The sequence below is a fragment of the Acanthisitta chloris genome, unplaced genomic scaffold (assembly GCF_000695815.1).
Source record: "Acanthisitta chloris isolate BGI_N310 unplaced genomic scaffold, ASM69581v1 scaffold38722, whole genome shotgun sequence".
NCBI lineage: Eukaryota > Metazoa > Chordata > Aves > Passeriformes > Acanthisittidae > Acanthisitta > Acanthisitta chloris.
In genome coordinates, this window is record NW_008660566.1 from 8,798 (window position 1) to 29,810 (window position 21,013).

Consider the following 21,013-nt stretch of genomic DNA (forward strand, 5'->3'; position numbering starts at 1 on the left):
CAAAAATAGATGAGAAGCATTCAGAACAGCAGCTTACTCTGACCTTCAAATCCTCTTCTTTTTAATCTTTCTGTAACATCAATCACTGCACATGTCAGCATGCTGCACTTGATAAAACACACTCTCAAACTCCTGAAAAAATTGTCTAATGATACCAGGCAAGGGAACTTGTTTCAATAAAATCCTTTGCATTCACTACCCTTAGGACATTCTTGATCTGCAACAGTAAGCCTAAACCCAACATAACTGTGAATGTTTACAAGAGCATTCTACTCTCAGGTGCTACCTACAAGGTAACCCTACTATCTTACGAGTGGACTGTCAACTCTAATACAGTTACTCATGGAAAGAATTTATTTCCAGGGCCCTTCCTTCACATACATTTAACAGCAAGGTAGATTCAGCATATGCTGTGGTATCAGCATATTGCTGTTTCTTACCTGAAGTTTGCATGTACATCCACAGTGACGTGGACTTCTAGACAGAAAAATCAATCCCCCGATTCCAATTTACAAATAACTGGACCAGTTGAGGTAAGCAGTCAAAAAAAAATCTTATAAAATGTAAAACTGACATATTCCAAATGAGAATACAGTTATATTTATGACCACTGCAGACACAATGTCAGGGCCTCTTCCCTTTTACTATTCATCATTGAAAGAATACTCGCAGGAGCATCTTTACAGACACAAAGGTCTTTAATCATAATAAAAAAGTACATATCAGTAAAAATCAAAAAGCTTCAAAGATATATCTGGGTTTTTTCCCCCCCATAAAAAGAGCCTAAACTGGGACAAAAGTTTTCTAACTAATGCGGTGAACTTCTGTAAAATGCAGATGTAACATCCCTAGGGAAGAGATGGAATTTCAAGTCACAGGCTTTCACAAGTTTTACTTAGAACAGATTTCCTTCTTAAAGGAAAGTAAACACCTCTCATGTGTCTATTAAATAATAAAGAGACATCTAAAGACGATCTTATTTGGCTCCTTTTCAATCAGAATAATTTAAAACCACATACTGTTAATCATTCAATTAAGGACTCACTGGTAAACTTGACCTTCTGCATTTGCTTAGGGAATTGACAATTTAAAGAAAGGAAAATGAAGGTTGGATGAATGTGCGCAATGCCTGAGAGTTCATGACAAGAGCTGGAAGAAGGCAAAGGAGGAGAGGTGGTTGACAACATTTGAATCATCATCCTGCATCTTTTGCATAGAGCTGTAGAAAACTCCTCCTCCTTCAAATTAGGATTCTAGACCAGCTCTCTCACCAAAACTGACTTTGGGGACAGCTGTCAATCTAACTTACTACTACACATCTTTGACCTTGACATATAGGCAAACTGCCATAGAATCAAGACACTACCTTTTTTAAGATTAGCTTGACAACTTCTAAGCAAAACTTACATGGCCTTCCATGCCTTCCTGAGGACTCCAGTCTTTCCAGCTGTTTCTTCCAGCTTTTAGCCGTATCACCTCATCTGGCCACTGCAGCTCTTTCCTTTTTGACACGTTGATCCCTTCCAGTACTTGACTGGGATCCATTAACTATAAGTAGGAATTGAGTTTTGACTGTTAGTTCAGCCAAAATTTCAAGGAAACAAATAAACTCTAACCTTTTGCATACTTCCAGATAACTGACTTCAACCCACAGAAATTGACTTCTTACCACTTTGGATGTTAGAAACTCAAGCTCCAGGCTAGGAAAAAGCCTGAGCAGCACAGAATTTGGAAATTAGGCTGTAGTTCCAGACACAGCTGACAATATGCCAGTTCACTGAAGAAACAGCTCTGGTTCCCTTTCCCACATCTTTCAGTTACACTGGCTCGTGGCAGAGTCTGGGGAGGTCACACAACATAAGCACACGATCTAGTAGCAGGGAAGAGTTAAGTGATGAGCTGCTAAAATCTGCTCATTACTTCTTCAGAATATCTTCAGAAATACAGTCTTGGGGAATTTATTGTTAGGCTGAAGAAGTATTTATCTACGAGCATGGACAGCTGAGAGCCACCCCATGTTTTGAGAGCCACCTCATGTTTTGAAGTAAACTGGCCTTTCCACAGGGGAAGCAGGAGAAAAATAGGAAGATGTTTCCAGGAGTTAAGGACAGAGAGAACTCCATAACACACTATCCAAGGGTACACGTTCACTTTGCCTTTATCCTCCTTTAGAGGAAGTAAGGAGCTTCATAAAAGGGCCCTTGCCTGCAAACAAAAGCTACTAAGCACAGACCTAAAAATTAGTTAACTTTGCCCACTATGATGCAGTTTACTAAGGCTTGCTCTAAACTGAGGTGGTATCAGCAATGAAATGATGTTTATTATGATCTAGCCTATTAAATACTCTTCGTGATGTTTCCCACTAATATAATTCCAAAAAGACACGTATGTGGGGTTAATAAAAGCTAGAAAAGCAAGAATACAAATTTCTGGATGTTCACAGAACAAGTAAGGCTGCCATGATTAATATAGTCAATACTGTACTGTTTGCTGCTCAGTAAACCCTGACATGGCAATAACCAAAGAATAAATACACACAAAACCAAATAAATATGTACAAAAGTGAGTATTTTTACACTTACTTTTAGGGAAAACCTACTTGGCTTCAAAGAAAAAAGCCAGTTGCTTTCTGCCCTGCATATGAAGCTGTTTAGCTTTACATGCCGTAATATATATAGGCAAACTAAATAGGAAGTGGAACTGAGTTCTGCTGACATTCTCAAAGCTGCACTACAGCAAAACATATAAATAATGTAAGCAAGGAGCATGCAGGAAGGCTGATTGTCCAGAAAACCTTTTCCCCACATTAGTTCTCCAAACGTAGCTGCACAATAACTGTATGCCGAGACATTCCAGACTCTCAATGTATTTAAAAGTAGTGATTTCGACAACATACAAGGAAACAACTAACAAAAGCACATGGAAACACAGGTTAAGTTGTTCTTCTAGGCTATTCACCTGGATTCTGTAAATAACGTCATCCTTTTTGGCTTGCATTTGATTTGCAGGGCTTGCATTACCACCTGACTGAGTTTCAGCTGCATTACTCCCTCCTTCTGTCCCTAGAAAGCCCACAAGGGCATGCTGTTTACAGGCTGGGATGCTTTGGCTGGAGCTGCTAGAAGAGGGCAGTCCATGCTGCAGGCTGACCCCAGTCTGGCCAGTAGGTTCCATTTGGTTGACCATGGAGAGGCGGGGCTGGCGCAGGGATATCTGACTGGTGGAAGATCGGCGACAAGGCACGAAGCCTGTTGTGGATGTGCGAAGGGATGAGTGACGACTGCCGTAGCAATACGATGAGTGGCTAGCTACTGAGGCACGGGCAGGGGAATGTCTGACAAGGCTGGACTGCACAGAGTGAGAGCTGTGACTGGTGCCTAAAAGTGAAAGACACAGAATCAGTGAAGTTTGATAAAGCCTCCCACATACATTAGATTGCTGACACACAAATGTTTTAGTGCTTTGATACAAAATGATTGGTCTAATCAACATCATCTGAAACAGCTGTACTGCAGATGATCTCAGCTGCATTTCACATAGCAGAACATTCAAATACATTCCATTCATGTTATCTCGGAATTTCATGTTCTGTTCAAGTCACAATCCCTCCAACCAGCTTGAAAACCACTTCAGTCTTGCCCTTTCCACATTAACAATTTCTTCCTTAATATTAATGCTTAAATTCCCCATACTTAAGGCAATAGGCACTTAGAGATGTCCATGTTTCAAAATACTGAATATTCTTTCTTAATATGCTTGACTCCACATCCGAAGTTTGGGTCAGAAAATTTGCTAGAATAAAAGTTGCTTGAAATTTAATATACTTAGAGTGAAAAACAGAAATTGCAGTTTAGGAGAATTGGTGCTTTTCCTATACTAAGTACTTGCAGATAACCTCTCCACAGCTGATAGCTCTAATCATGTTCATTCAACTACATACACTTACTCTCTGTAAGCAGAGGTAGTGTTTGAAGAGCTTTTCCTCAGGTTTACTGTTTGTTACCTCCCTTAACTACAGATCACTATGGACACGTGGATAAGATACAGCTAGAAAACTATAGAAATAGAGAATTCATTCCACTGTATAAATAAGAAATACAGACAGACATTCACAAAAAATGACAAGTTTACATTTGCAGACAATACAGCAGAAGTGAAGAGATCCAACTTTAGTGATCTGGTATAAAATGTTACTTAATCTATTTTGTCAGCTCTACTATACCCTTATTGCTCAAATCCATTTGGGATTTGGATAAAACAGTGCTGTAGTTTGAGATGAATCCAGCAGCTTTTAGCACTACATAATCACATCACTTTTGTTTGCTTTTTCTTTTAACTTAGGGCAAAGAGCTGAAAGGTCAGTTCTGGCTATAGGACTGAACTTGTATCAAGTTGTTTGTTTTTTATTTTTATTTTAATGTTACCCAGAGTGGAGGGATGAGTTGGTGGATGAGCTGCAGGAAGAGTTGTGGGATGAGCTGAAACAGGAGGGTGCTGTACTGCTCCAGGTCCCTGCCCTGTAGTTACATTCCCTCCTCCTTGAGACATGCTGCTCTGTGACTCATTGATAGTTGCATTGTTACTTGTGCAAGAAGCTCCACCTCCAGCATCTGAATCTTCAATATTTCCACCACTATTGCAGCCAGCTCCACAGCCTTTCCTTAGTCTGGAAACATAAAATTGATACATTACATCAGGTCCTAATCAGCAGAAATGCCTTAGAACTGAAAGGCTTCACTCAACACAATCCACAGCACTCCCTAAAATCAGATAAAACTTAACTTGATTTTCTCAGAATATGCTTTACATATATAAATGCTGCTTTCTAAGAGATTGGTATTTTCTTCATGACAGTTACTCAATAACAATTATTTATGAAAAGCCAAACACTCATACAAAACAGCTTTTAAAAAATAATAATCAAGTCACCTCTGAAGTACAATAAAGTGATAAAATTCTATATCTAAAATGCTGGGAGAACATACTGGTTACTTTCTAACAGTTCTGTAAAATTTATGCTCCTCAACACACCAGTTGTGTATTGCTATACTGCAAAATCTTTGTCTACTCAAATGAGCAGGAAAAGAATGTTTTATGGATTTTTTTTTCCATTTTAATGTATTTGTTTCCTGTTACCTACAGTAATGCACCCACAACTGTTTGAAGCACACATTGAACATTAGGTTAACAGTAAGTTAGCCAAAATTTTCCAATGTACATAACTGCACAGGCTTTTCACCACATTGTTGACACTAATAAACTTCAAATGGACACAAAAAACACAGAACATTTCCTCCTCCCTTCAATTCCTATATTTTATTTCCTTTCTTTCTGTTGAACTCAAGTAAGTACACTGAACATTCCTTTCCAATTTTGTTTGCCCCTGGATCCAGAATTCTGGAGCATACACACCTTGGATCCAAACACTGTTCTGTGTCATAACTTTCACCTGCTATTCTATCCACAGGTGGGACAAGCAGATGGTGACAGGAGACAAACACCACAGACTACAGTAAACGTGGCATACTCTGGGGTGAAGCATCACATTCTGTTTTGATGTGCTGTAAATGTCTGTCTAAGTTAAATACAACTGTCAGAACAGCTACAGACTATGGCACCAGCTCCTGGAACTGGTAAGAACTGGGATGCACATTTCTGAATGCCACATGCAGCTGCCACTGTTGCTTTTGGAGCTACAGTCATAAGAGGCCAGAAGTTCTCATGGCCTATAAAACACAGCACAGCAAGAGTTTGTACTGGATTACCCAGAGGTCATGTGGAGAAACGATTACATTATTATCATCCCAGTTATTTGTTCTGGCTCTGACATACAGGGTATTTATAAGCACTCATGAGATTTTGAACAACAGCTAAAGCTTGTGATACTATGTATGAGCATGCCCTAACAATATTAACTATGGCACTTTCATGCTAAATATTTGCCAGACAGGGACCCTACCAAACAGTCGTGATTATGTGACGATGCTATTATAGACTGCAAAAGCAATGGTACTCAAAAGAACAGTACAGACGTTGCATTGTCTCTCATTATCAGACCTGATGTTAGAACTGAAGTTGTGGTTCTTGCATATAGACTTTGTCCTGTTTCTCTCTCATTTACATAGTTTGTGGTGCATTACTTAGCCTTGAAGATTAATCCTGTACCAAAGCAGTCGCCATTTGCTACTGATGCACCCAAAATAAAAAGCCAAGACTTTTTTATTTTTATGTGACTGGATATTATAAACTATGCTGTGCTGAGCCACTGCAAGACTAGTTAATGGAATATGAAAGCACAAACACATACTAATGAGAACTTCCTTTCCTCAGCTCACCTGTGCCATGTAGACACTATGAAGTTTCTGATGTTTCCTAAGCTGATGGCTCCTCCAAGAATGTCCTTCAGCTGTTCATGACTATCTGAATAGGAAGTAGTCAAAGGTGAGACATAGATTGGGTATCCAATTGGCTGGTCACAAGAGGAGTTGATCATGTTCCTTAGAGCTTGTTTTGCGTTTTGGATACTTCCTCTCTCTGGATTGCGGTTACGCAGGAAAACAAGCTCCTGCTGTTGTCCTGCCCACAGGCCACGCACACATTCCTTATTCACCTGCAGAAGCCAAGTAGAGAGGCTGCATTAGAAGGTGAAGCAACGAGAGCATGTGATGACTGCTGAGCTGTACCAAAGCCTTTGTGAGCGTATGCAACACTGAACCGCAGAACTGCAGGTATTCACATGAACAGACTGAACATACAGACACAGGCTGCTACAGTGAGAATAGAGAAAACTAAGAACGGGAAGACAAGTAAATATTTTAAAGTCAGGAGGAACTGATTTTCTGACTCAATACTTGCACTGTATGAGAAGCAGCAGCCTCAGCAATAACAAAACAGCAATGATTTGCGTTGAAGTAGCAGTTTGGTATAGTTATTAAAATAGACCGCAAGATGCTGACACATTGTGAAGTGTGCACAAAGCTTACCTTAATGACTCTGAAACTGAGATATCGCTTGTTCAGCATAATGATTTTGTATTCATTGGTGCCATCATCCATCACGTGACGTAGAGCAAGAAGGGACGGAGAATTGGAAAGAACGGCACTCCGCCAAGCAGGGTCTCCTTCATGTGCTATAACTAGATTTTCTTCATGAGTTGTTATAGCTTCATAAAGGACAGATGGATCATCATATTCATCTGGAGAAGTGAAGTGATCCTGTTTCCAAGAATACATGCTCGATAAGATATGAATAACATTTCAGATGTAACTACATATAAAAATCAAGTATTTCACACCTCAAACTCTTGAAATGCTCAGTGCATTACAGATTGTAATCGTCAGAAATATCAAATACCTACTAAAAAACATTGTTAAAATATAACCTCTTTTCCAACAGATTAGTTCTGTTTGTTTGCTTCCTTTTTTTAACTTAAAGCCAAAACGACTGGAAGGACCTGCCTATCACTGATTCAAGTAAATTTCTAGATGAATTTTACACTGTATTTTTATCTATTTATATTGCTTGCAGAAGCATTTTAATTTTAGCTTCTTTACTTATTCACAAGTTTCCAACTGTAAAACACACTTAAGTAAAGGACTGATTATTCAATAACTTAAAATAGCAATAGGAAGAAAACCAATATTTACTATTAAAAAGTTTACATTAAGACTTGATGACAGACTGTTTCAGCATCAGACCACTTACTACTATCAAGACAACTTACATTACTGCCAGTCAAATCAAAACACAAAATCTGCAAGTTTAATCGAGTATTTGCTTGCATTACTTTGTGGTTAAAAAAAGAACAGTGGTTAATAGCTCAATTTCCAACACTGGATGAAGCCTGGATATGCTATTGCACTGCAGAAGTGAATAAAAGCACCCTTTATAGATAAATAAAATAACATTCAGCAATATCCCTTTTTATGTTCGAGTGATATCTTATTTTTCTCACTTTTCATTCTCTGCACAGTAATGCTCTGAGAACACTTCAGAGTTGTTCAAGTGGTACTTCTGCTAGTTTCAACAATGATTGTGTAATTACTCTGCTTTGCTACGTGTTCTCCTAACACACACATTCTGCTAAGTTCAGAGAGTTTGTGTTACATGAAGTTGATTCAATCATTGCTAGCTTTGGAAGACTTCTAGACTGCAATGAAGGCAAAAATAGAAACTTTAATAATAATTTTAGAAGTGCAACTAAGATTTGCCTACCTACTACGATTTTCAAGCAAGGTATTCTTCTACAGTATCAACACTTCCCCCCCTTCAGAGTGCTTATCACAAAGTACATGCTTGCTTGTGCTTGCTGATATGAGTTAATACACGCACTGGACAGAATTTGAAATTATAGTGAAGTGAGGGTGAAGATGAACAAAGAAAACTCTAATTTCAGTTTAGTGAAAAGCAACCTTCTCATTCTCACCTGAAGCCTGTTTTTACAACCCTTCAAAGGAAAAAGAACAAGAAAAACAGCTCCCAATGGGAGAGGGCTGTGCAGCCTTGAATGGCATGATAACCTTTAAAGCCAATTATATATGCATAGGGAAGGAAGAGAGAGTAAAAATGTGAGAAGCTGTTCATAAGGGAAATATCTCTAGTTAGGTAGGAAGTGGGGTTTGACATGTTCTCTGATCTACATTTAATCAAATTTTCAAGGTCTGAGCATAAACAGCATTCCCTTTTCCTTTGTATCACCTTTCATGAGAGCTATAATGAATTAAAGGACAAGACACAATATTCCTTCATTTTCAGTTGTCTCCCTCTACCACATGCCTTTTATTCCCATCCTCTCTTTTCCCCCCTCCCACTTATTTTTAAAAGAAGGAACATGGAGAAATAACAGATTCTGGACTCATCTTTCCATGTAATCTCTCACCTGATGTAGCTTCAGTGACATCCGTATTCCAGGAACCACAACCTTCCTCAGCAATTCCATGTCAGCAAAGATCCATTCATCTCGAATGGAAGATATACGGAAGTCACCCTTAAACAGGGCATGCAGGCCATACAAGAAGGATTCCAGGTTACTGTTGAGGGGGAAAAAAAGATAATGAAGAGAACAGCTCAAACATTAACAAAAACACAAACATATCCATAGTTATTATCACTGAAAACAACAGAAAATACTGAGCTGTACAGAAAGGCACACACTTATTCCCTATAAATTTTAGCTCCAGGATAAGACAGGGAGAAGAAAATATATATGAGTAAAGATATGTGTATGTAAGCAAAACGTAGACACTAGAAGTCTACGTGCACTGAACAGGTAATGAATAAACCATACATGCAACAGACTATTTATGTGGACTAAAATAAACATGAACACTGAAGAGAAAACTTTTCAGGGCATGTAGCACAATGGACCAGTTAAAGAGGATATGTAGCTTCAGTTGTGCATGCTTCAGTAAAAAATACAAATCTTGCCAACATTCCATGCTTAAAAGCACTGTTTTCAATTACTAAGCTAACTTAAGAGTGAAAAACCAAATACACTCTGATCACTCTTGTAACTGCGTATCTGCAAGACCTTCTGGAGGCAATTGCCCTGGAAGTGAAGTAGAACAGGTTTTACATCAGCACCTAAGCTGACCAATAGCTTCCACATCTGATTATGCTTCTATTTATTTTCTTTTTAAACCATCACCTGGTGATTTCCTGAAACAGACAACTGTGTTTTACATTGGCTTTCTAAACTTGAGGCTGTCTGCAGAGGTTGCCACATGAAGAGCTGAGCTGAAGGATATTTGTACAAAACACAACTGCTTGCCAAGAGACAGCTAAACTGTGAAACTTATCCCAACAGTCTGATCTAATGTCCACAAGACATATGTATTCTTCATTTCAAGAAACTTTCCTCTTCTTCCCCTTATTTCCATATAGGGCACATAATTGCTGCAGGAAATGGAGGTTACTTTCAGAACTGTCAGTTCTTGGGGGTTTTTTTTCCCCTATCAGTTGTAACTGATCCTTACCCAGATCAGAATTCTCACTTTGCATCAGTTCAATAAAACAAAATGTTCAAAATCAAGTCCTCCCTCTTTTGTTTTTTTCAGTTATGTTTCATTGGCTATTGTAATTAAGACAAGTTACATAGCAAATCTGTCCAGTTTAAGGAAAGATGACACCAATCACCCATTTCTTCTTTGGAAAGGTACTCATCTAATACCTAATCAGGAAACTCAGAGGGATTTTGAGGACAGGAAGCTTACAACAACATTTTATTACCTAGACATATGATGTGATGCTGTTCCCAATGCTCTCCGCCCCAGAACACACAGTCCATAACACAGTGTCACTAGGGGTGAGTCCTTACTTGAATCCAGTGGCTTGTAACAATAAAAGAAGAAATAATAATCAGGTGAATGGAGTAAAGAAATGGCCACTGAAAGAGAACATTCTGCCAGAAGGAGTAAAAAGACCCAAAGATGTAACAGTTCACAAACTCCAGAGTGTGTATGTACCTGCCACATCAGTTACTCTTAAAACGCAATTCTGATTTAAAGTCTGAGCAAAAGCTTTGCAAGTAGGTAAGAATATTTGTAAGAGCAAACATATACTATGATCTGAAATAAGATAAATTGCAAACTGAACAGATTCATGCTGCATTCCTCATGGATACTGTGCATCTGGTAGGAAAAATTTGCAAAATTACAGAGTTTAGACAAAAGTATTTAGTGAATACAGTAGATTCTCAATGGTTAGGAATATGTAATCCTGAGTTAACCAAAACCTTCCCTGGACTATAGCTTTAGTTAGGGGAAACTCACCCTCAGCTGAAATCCAGTAGTAGCTCTATAAGGTATATAACACCCGAGACAACAACATCATTAAGTGATGAAATCTGATTTTTCAATACATACACAAATTATTTCATGATCATGACTTGGAGAGAAAGACATTTTTGGCTGTTTTTTGCCATTTGACTGTAGGATGCTTTAAGTCTTATACCTGTTAAATGGGCTTCTAATTGACCTTCTACCTCCAATGCAAAACTGAACCCTGAAGTCTTGAATCCTTCATTAACACGTAAATTCCAATTATATGCCTGTCCCTTTAATCTCAATGAACTTCTGCTTATTCTCAAAGACAGCACTAATCTGACTAGACCACACAGTTATTTTGTAAACAGCAGTAAGTCAAGGTATTTATCTAGAAACCTACTAACATGCCTATTTAAAAAGCAGAAAGATTTTGGAAAGAGGCAAAGACTGAATACAAGATGATCACTTTCACAAGCCAATAATTTCAGTGGTTCAAATGAATGGTTTAGCATGACCACCGAGGAAGACCACAGTCTTATAAGCTGGTAACAGGTATTAGAGGGTTTAGGGGTTTGGTTTTTTTGGTGCTTTTTTGTTTAAGTAAGGGTTGATTTGTGAACACCGATATCTAAACACAAAACATCAATTTTGAAAGAATATCCTTGTTGTATGTAGAAAAATGCCTAAGACACCACTGATTGATTTGAGCTGGGAAATAAAATGCAGTAATGAACTGGTTAAACCATACAGTACTTAGAGAATTCACTAAAACTCAAAAATGGAAGACCAAAACTATTTCAGTCAAAACATTTTGATTATACATATTTATTTTCAAAAAATCAACACCAAACCAGCCTGTAAGTCAAACCAACAAGAAAAAAAATGAGACCATTTTAGAACAGTGAATGGCTTTCCTCACATGTTTATACTTACCTTTTCTCTTCGAGAGCAGCAATATTCTATCCAGTTCAAATATATCATACAGAAGCTCTCTCTGGAGATCCCTGCGAGACGGTGGTCATAATCCTCATCAATATTGGGGTTAAACGTTGGGTCTACATCAACATAATTGCGGTCCGTGCACAACCGCAGTCCTTCCTGCATGGTCTCATTAGCTAACCATTCCTCTAGCTTGGGGGATGTTGTGACATAATAGATAATTCCCTGAAACAGGAGTCATAAAAAATATGAGTCAGTATTGCAATTAAAAAAAAATCCAGTCAGCAATCTCTATTATTCCAACTTATTTACATTATTTTCCTGGCAAGGAAAAAACCTGACACACAGTAGCATTTACTGAGCTCACAGGTGCAATAAATTTGCACAGAAAACATAATACAGGTGGTATACAGGAGTACTTTTCAAAGACTGTCAAGAGTTCTGAAGTATACAGGGAAGGAATAAAGAAAGGAAAAAGGGATGGGACGGGACCTTCACTGCAATTTTTGCAGAAAACAAATACATAGAAATTTTTATCTGGTTAACATGGAGGCTTCAATGATGGATTTCTAAAGAATTCTAAATAAAATAATGCTAAACACAAAGCAGCTAAAGATCCTTCTGTTGGAGAACTCAACAACTTGTGTGCATGTGAGAATAAGTATCTTGGAAATACTTCCACCTGAAAATTTTCAGCTTTCTGAAAGAGAGCAGCTTATGAAAGATCTCAATTAGTACACGGACTACCTGAAGGGATTGGAGGCCTAGAGTCCTCTTACACCTGCAGGACAGGGCAGTCTTTCTTTTTTAAGGAACAAAGATGGGTTTGGATAGCTTATAAAGACCAAAGCAGCTTGGCTTTCTCCAAGAGAAACAGTCTATATAACTTTTCATTTACAACACAACTAATATATTTAGGTAACAGTTTTCAAGTTTCTACTCCAGCTGCAGCTGTAACGTGTCCTCCTCTTTTCTAGACTACAGGGTCACTGTCCTGCTCAGGCACCAGAGTATTGAGTCACCATCAGTACAACAAATTCTGTCCTCCCTTGATGAAGGTGTTCATATATCTATAGTTACCACCACATTCTGTGATCGTCCTATCAAAGGCATTAGAAGTTTAAGACATGAAGTAGTTCCCAGGTGCAATCCAGCCCACCAAGGCTGTATGATCTGTATCATACCTTCACATAGTAAGTGGTGAGAATTTTCCGGAGATCAAAAACTTGAAGCATGGAAGCTGCACTGTTGTCAGTGATGCTATAACCCTCCAGAACATACTTTGTCACAAGCACTTCCCAAGCCAGCCAACGCTGCCCAAAAGCAGCATTAAAGGAAAGCATGTGAGGAAGGTGGCCAGGTTCACAGCAACAAAAACCTTCATCTTCCTCTACACCCTCAGTGATGGCCTCTACTTCTCGTTGCTGACAGTAAGTTCCTTAGGATAAAACAGATAAAAGATTTGAATGCTTTATGATTGCTTTAATGTGAACCTGTGCTTAAAGGAGTTCAACCCATCTCCAATTACTTTTTTTAAGACTAGGAGAACTATCTGCCAACAGACAAAAAGTATCTGGATAGCTCAATCACTCTAGGATCACATCTTAAGTTCGGTTTCTCTAAGAAGCAAGTATAGTAGCCATGTTGCACTAAAATGGAAAGAGGGACTTAGCATCAACTCTGCTAGAGGCAAGCTCATTTTCCTCAGTGACAGAGGCATCAAGAGGCCCTGCAGCCCATTTTCAAAGCAATTAATTTACAGGATGGAATGGAAAGTAACTTCAGTCTCCAAAGCAGAACTCCTCTTTGTACCACAGACAGTTAAGGAATTCTAAGACACTCACCTCTGAATTCAAGCCCTCTCAGCTGGAAGGTGACCAAGCCGTTTCCTATCTCTATAAGGTGTACTAGTGCATTGAGGTAGTCAGAGGCTAGGATGAAGCAGTCCCCAGTACTATAGTTTCCCCAGCGACCCAACAACAAGTCTCCACATAAGCTGTGCTGAAGGGAACGGGTTAAATGTTCATAGAAGATAGAATTCAGGTTGTTATCATCTGAACCTGCAGGAAGATTGCATTTGGGTTATCTTAATCTGCAGAAAAAAATCAAGCTTGAATGTCAACTATCACTTCACATTGAATGCCACATTTTTCTTAACAGCAATGCTGTTTCAAGGTCATAATCCACCCCCCACTTTTTTTAAGGGACAATTCCTCCAAATGAATACCAAGTGACATTTGTATTTTGGACCAAATTTTTTTCCATAGTCACTCCTCCATTTTCCAAATTATCCCTTCAGTTCCACTCATGCATCTCACATCAACCTATCCAAGATAATAAAGTGCAAAAGCAAATGAGCACAGAAGTATCTCAGTAATGACTGTTGTACTGGTCTCATCACCATGACATCGAGACACCCTCAAATAATACTTGGCACTTTAATTACTCAAGAATCAAAAGTAAAACAGTGTAATGCATACTATGATTATAAATAAAAAAGTAAGGCAAGAACACAAAGGTAAGGGTGAAATTAAAAAACTTATGGGAGAGTCTAAAGAATAAAGCAAGAGAGATGACTTATTTTTTAACTCTGACAGAGCTAGAGAAAGGTTGGGCCAAGCTGGAGAAAATCAGAGTGCAAATTGATCATGAACATGATAAAAATTCCATAAAAGACTATAAGAAAACTCACTACTCAAAAAAAAAAAAGAATTCCACACCCACTTCCCCCTAAAAGCCCCCCAAAACCCAAAAAAACCACCTAACAAAACCCCCCAAAAAACCAAACCCCAAACCAACCACCAAAATCTGACTAGGAAAGCTACCTGGATTCCGATCAAGCTGTGAAGCCAGTCTTGTATTTGAATGATCCACACGCTTTGTGCTGGAAAGAATAAAACAAAGCACACTTAACACAAAATGTAATACTGTAAGGAAATCTGAGGGAAGAAGCTACTAACATAATAATTGTTAAAATAATTTCCACTGAAATAGTTTCAAAAAGTTACTTTAAAGTAATTTTATATGCAAGCTTGCTGCTCTTCTCATATGCAAAAGTATATTCTGCCTATGATAGCATTATAATACCTAATAACATTTGTCCAGAGTAGGCAGGCCTAGAATAATTTTGAGCTTCAGATGTAAGTGCATATGTTTTCTTAGACAAATATCATAAAGCTTAGATATGAGAAATAAACTTATGAACAATGTAATCAGCACAGCTAACATTCCAGTAGAGTTTACTGAATGACCAATTTTCAGATAGTTATTGTCTGAAGCTACAACCATAATTCTTTAAGATTTGGAACACTGTGCTTAAACTGTTCTAATGTTAGAAGGAAAAAGCAATTAAACAGTGAAGTGAAAAATTAATTTTCCATAAATAACTGAAATAGCCACTCATCTTGCCCTACACTGTCACGACAGTATTTTAATGGTCTGAGACTTTATCAGCAATAGTTAACTTCAGAAAAATAAAACGAAAGGAGGTATGGTCTGACATGAAGATTCTTTTACCACTGAACCCACCTTGATCAAAAAATATTTAAAGACTTTTATATTGAGTTTAACTAGTTTTAGCTATGAGATAAACAGTAATGAACATCGGTAAAATACACTTATGAACTGTTCCTCAAAACCTTTTTACACATAAATTCACTGATTAAAACTGCAGTTCACAGTACCATAATTTTTATGTTCAAAAATCACCAGGTTGGCAGCAGTTGAAGAAAATGTTGGTAGTATAAAAACCAGCTGCTACAATATTTCAGAAACAAGTTCATTGAAAACTTTCAGTGCTATAAAGTTCTTTTGTCTTAAGGAAAAAATGCCAGAAATTGGTGAGAGGAAAAAACCTAACCCAACAAAACCCCCAAACCAACATATTTAGACTTATTTACATTATTTAAAACAAAGGACACAAACTTTAAAGATCTTATTTCACCTACTTGTAGTCTCTTTCCCAGAATTTGACAGGCCTGGCATATGAAGTGATGAATATTGCACTTCCCAGAAAAGGATTTAGTGGAGTAGAGAAAAAAGCTGACACAGCTGCTTGGACAAACAACATGGCAGAATCTGTAGGACAGGAGAATTAAGGAAACGGAAACAACAACTATTGTTTTTTTAAGCTTCTGTGATAGTACCTGATATAGACAGCTACACCAATGAAGAGGAAAAACCAGATCTCTTTGCAATACCTCCAGCAATAAGGGGATTATTTTTCTTTTTAAAAACAAATAATTTGGCACTAGACAAGGTAGTCATTCTCTTCCTCAAAAATTCTACTGAGAATACTGACTCAACCCTCCATTCAAGCCAGACTACACAAGTCTAAAATGCAAAACTCAAAAGCTAAAACCATAGTTAATGACTCCTGTAAAAGTAAATGAGTGTCAGAAGAAAAGAGGTGTCATTTTCAGAATCATTCTGCTCCATGTTTCTTTCATGGCAGTATTCTATTCCTGCTCTATCCCCTACTGTATAATTCATAGCATTGTAACAAGGCAGAAAATGTACACAGTTTTCTTGTAAATACTCACTAGACAAACCTGTTCCTTCAGTAGATTTACCCCATAATCCATTGTAACACAACATTCAGAATCAATAAATATAAAACTTCAGGAGAAGGTCTGCATTTTCAAAGGATACGTGGCACAGCAAAGGGCTGGGCAAAAGCATGGAAGGCAGACCCCCATGTGATCTGCCAGGGAGCAATGTAGGTATATACAAATCTCAATTTATAAAAGAGTTCCCAAAGCTACACGGGGAAAAAAAAATAGAAAAAAAAAAGGAGAGAGAGAGAAAAACAATTTAGTGATTTGGCTAAGAATCAATATCTTTGCAGCACACAAATATACTGAAGAATTTATTGGCCACCCTAGAGTTCTTACTGGTCTACCAGAAGCCTTGAAACTTAGACAAAGGATGTAATCATAAAAGCAAGTAACATAATATGCACTTCATTGTTCTACTAACAGAAACTCAGGAGATGTTAAAAAAGTGACATATGGTTTCTCAAGCCAAGATAAATGCTTTGGGAAGAAGAACTCTTAGCTATCTTACAGCTCGATTACATATCGATTGCAGTACAAATAAGCCTGAGGATCTGCAAGATTACTTATCAGTTAGGACTATCTGTTTTCCCCTTTGGATGACCTGAAACACCTAGAGAGTTAAATTTACCTTGCTGAAGAGTATGGACATGAAGAAGAGATCTAGCAGCATGGTCTCAGTAAAACTTTTGTAATCAAAAGTAAAGAAGAGCACTGTGAAAATAACAGTGACATACTGGCACGTTGGGCTGCTGAATGATGAACGCAGTAACTTCAAGCCAGCTATTGTGATCATTAAAGCACCCAACCTGTGTAAGAAATTCACACAAAAACAGTTACTAGCTGCTGAACAAAAGGGGTTTAAAGACCACCTAAGTTGTTGCTGTCATGCAATGCCAATCTCTTCAAGCTCAAGGTTTAGATTTAGGATTCCTTTTGGAATTGGAGGGATGGTTGGTGATTGGTTTAGGGTGGGTTTTCTTTAAGATAATACCTGATTTTTTTTTTAAAGATTGCTATCTAAGCCTTTTTAGCAGTATTCTCAAATCAATGTTTAAGGATTAGCATTATTTTTAAGAGTGTCACTAGAAAGAAAATGAAATCAAGGGATCAAATATCCTAATGTCCTGTCCCCTCCAAACACATATTCCATTTTGTTTCAAGATTTATTTTCTCTCTGTTCTAAATTGACAGAACTTCAAATCCAAAAAAGCCACCTGGTTATTGTCTCTTGGAGGCAAAAAACGCAGTGCCTATTATTGAACCCCCATTTGCTGAGACAGCCAGATGCACTGCTCAAGGGATTATAACTAAGGCTCAATTTAAGAGGCAGTGTGCAGTTCCATCAGGATATGGATTATACTTAGGGGCTGGAAGACCTTGATGAAAGTAGAAAGCTGCAGAGGGGCTACAAGCTGGGACACAAACTCAGGGAACATTACAGACGCCTGAAATTTACACCTGATAAAATACCAGAACATATCACCACTATTTTTAACTTCCAGTCTGGATAATCATATTATAGACTCTGAAGATCAATGGGGAAACTCTGTTATCACACTACTAGATAGTTCTGGAACCTGCAATCCTTACCACATACGCTATGAATTGAACGATTTATCTTTGTGGGGGTTTCTAGTTTAACACTGTAATACTCCACTCAATTTAAGCCATCAAGGTGACTTGGCTCTATAAGGGCTTTCAAATAAAGAAAAGCTTTCTTTATTCCTTGCTTCAGTCTTAAGACAATAGCATTAACTGTCTTCCAGTTGAGACCAGAACTCACTATTTAATTTCCCACCACAGCAGACACACTCAGATTACTTGATAGCTTTTTCTACTTACTCAGTATCCAGTTTCTTTGGACTAGCAATATTCTTAGCACTGCTACTAAGCTCATTGAGGACTATCAGTGGATAGATAACATTCTTCTCTACAAAAAGGAGCCAAATGTGAAGTTTCTCAAACCACATAACATGCGCAGCATCTATCAAGATACATTAAAAGGAATAAATCAGTTGGCACAGTCAAATCAAACTCTGCTAACAGAATAAACATTCTCAATCCAAGTAACTTATGGAGCCAAATATTAACTGTATTCTCATACTGGACTTTCATAGTTTTCTTTAACCACAATAAAGAGAAGCTCCTTCTAAGCTACTGTTGGTAGCCTCAGTAGAATTTTTGCACCATTATACATCTGTACAAAATGTCTCATACAATAGAACAGTTCACAAGCTACTTGCTTGCTGCATGCAGAAACAAACTGGGTTGCCACCTCTTCAATAACTTCAGCATTGCTATTGATGAGGCTGTTGGACATTATGCATTTTATCTCATGCAGAAGGATGATTTCCAACCATTTTCAATCTGAAAGATTTCTGTTTTACAACTCTAGGATACAGAAGAGCCTATATAACCTGCCAACACAAATGTCTGAGACTTACAAACTTCTTTTAAACTTCCACAAGAATTGTAAACTATGCCCCAAATTAATGCAAATTAAGATAATGAGCAAATTTATTCTACAATATAGCCCAGAAGAGCCTAATGTCAAATGTTATGTCAAACACTGCTGCATACATAAAAGGTTAAGGTATACTTGAAAAAGGCTAGAAAAAGGCTCACTCACCAGTGCCATGAGTGACTGCACGTGCCTATATACGAACCCCAGAAAAAACTGAAGTTCCTTTTCTACAACAGAAGCCATAAGGACTACTAATTATGAATTCTCTCTAAGTTACAGCGACTAAATTGGGAGATGTTAGAAACTCTTATTTAACATTCCTCGATACAACTTCCATCTTTCCTGAAAACACTACTACATATGGAAATACTGAAGATGGGTATCAGCAAAAGGGCACCAACTGTAGCTTCTCTAGTTTTGTAGATTAAATATTTAAGGCACACAATTGCACTTTTCACTTCTTCCAAATAAGATTTGACATCATACTACAATTACTATTCACTTTTATCCATCTTTACATCCAATCATTGGGAAAAAAAAATCCCACAATCTAGACATCAATTAAGAGACCACACTGCAGAGCTCCTACAAAGGTGGGAAGTTTGGGAATCAATTCTGATACTTCTCTGCTCCTGAAAGCAGCAGAATGCTTTCTTTTCATTACTGTCTTGTCTTGACAACTAACTGAAGAGAAAAACCTAAATAGTTTCAAATGTTTCTGGGCCACTTATGATAGAAATTTTTCAAGTCTGCTGTTAATAATAAACACATTCCAAGAGTGAAGTCCCCACAATCTACTGCAACATTCATCCATACTGGAAAACTGATCAGGAGTATAACTCCATCTTTTCTGCAGCTCCCAGAGAAAGAAAGAAACCTAGGCTTTAACACAAGGTGCAAACACATGTCTATGCAGATCAACTACTAAGACTTGTCCCTTGGTGTCTTTATCCATTAGCTGGCTACTTGCACTATTTTCTGTTGTTAAAACGTCAACAGCATTCACCACACCTAATCCTCTAACACATTTGACAACTTACCATCTTGAGGAAATACCTAGTGAAAAACACTATGAAAAATTCTTGAAGCAATCACTAACACAAACTTTGCAATTTAAGATTTTAAGACTGTGCTTTAACAGAACTGCTCTGAGATCATGTTAGCACATGTATTATCATCATCAATTAAGAGATACATAAAATATCATATGGAATCAAAGCATGAGGAAATAAGAAACTGAGACATTTCTAGATTAAATATTATTAAAAACTCCAGTGGTGAGAATAATAAAGACAAGAGATTAAGTGTATCAATAGGTAATAAGTTGGTCAGTGTTACAAACGATACTTACTTCGGACTTCAAACTGATGGTATTCCTTGGTTTTCAGCAGCGGGTGAGAAAAGCAATGCCAAGGAAGCTGCTTTCGGAGTTGAGGCAGAACATAATGGGTCACAAAGCCTACCGTACCCACCAATGCATAGAGAACATAACTTAAAATAGGCTAAAAAGAAGAAATGAAAAAAATCAAGGATTGGGTTTTATAAACAAAATAATACACTAACAATATAATACCTTTTCCAGCATCTAGGCAGGTACTCCTACAATAGTAAGCTGAGAATGTGTTTCTTCATGAGACTGTACTACCAACTCCCAGATAAAACAATAAACCCTTTGTGGAAAAAAAAACCCATTTAGTCAATTTTGACTAAATTGAAATGTATTTTAAAGTAAAAGTAGTACACCAGTCTCCCTTCACAGCCCACTGCTTCTGACCCATATGCATTTCATTTTATAAAGATATTAGTCTCTAAAGGCTGAACCCAATTTACACTTCCATCTGCTAGATAAAAGAAGGTATAAGCATAAGCAAAAACAAATCATTAATCTTACATTCTCTTGAGAAGGTAAGAAAGCTCCCACAAGACCAAACCCTTTCACAGAAGTCACAAAATACTGCTGCATGAACATGGTACAAAGGTTGGATTTCACAGTAATGCCTTCTGTACATGAAAATGTTCTCTAAATTTCTAGATAAATCATAGCAAAATTGGGATTGCATTATCTTGTCATCAGCTCTCGGTGAATTCTGTGAAGTCTAAGCCTATTGAACTACGCAACTGGTGAAAAGCATAGAGCCAAGTTTCTCAAGCATGAGGGAAAGCAACGTTTGAGAGGAGTGAAGTCCAGTCATACAACAGAAGAGATATTTTCCTTAGAAAACACCAGTACATCTGCTTAAGTAGGGCATTTCACCTGAAAACCTGAAGCTACCTAAACGTCTATGCTTTTT

General features: G+C 37.7%; 1 protein-coding gene across 1 annotated transcript in view; it reads right to left on the reverse strand.

Moving 5' to 3' along the window:
• Window positions 1-21,013, reverse strand: part of PCNX (pecanex homolog (Drosophila)) — a gene marked incomplete at its 5' end in the record, with an annotated part of 77,755 nt that overhangs the window by 3,574 nt on the left and 53,168 nt on the right. Inside the window, 16 exons of the mRNA XM_009069857.1 lie at window positions 1,408-1,548; window positions 2,959-3,377; window positions 4,425-4,666; window positions 6,336-6,610; window positions 6,984-7,214; window positions 8,879-9,029; window positions 10,228-10,328; window positions 11,697-11,927; window positions 12,887-13,140; window positions 13,547-13,762; window positions 14,528-14,586; window positions 15,650-15,779; window positions 16,353-16,461; window positions 16,887-17,064; window positions 18,101-18,242; window positions 20,074-20,224. Of these exons, the coding sequence (XP_009068105.1) occupies window positions 1,408-1,548; window positions 2,959-3,377; window positions 4,425-4,666; window positions 6,336-6,610; window positions 6,984-7,214; window positions 8,879-9,029; window positions 10,228-10,328; window positions 11,697-11,927; window positions 12,887-13,140; window positions 13,547-13,762; window positions 14,528-14,586; window positions 15,650-15,779; window positions 16,353-16,461; window positions 16,887-17,064; window positions 18,101-18,242; window positions 20,074-20,224 (3,030 nt within the window). The remainder of the gene's footprint in view (window positions 1-1,407; window positions 1,549-2,958; window positions 3,378-4,424; window positions 4,667-6,335; window positions 6,611-6,983; window positions 7,215-8,878; window positions 9,030-10,227; window positions 10,329-11,696; window positions 11,928-12,886; window positions 13,141-13,546; window positions 13,763-14,527; window positions 14,587-15,649; window positions 15,780-16,352; window positions 16,462-16,886; window positions 17,065-18,100; window positions 18,243-20,073; window positions 20,225-21,013) is intronic.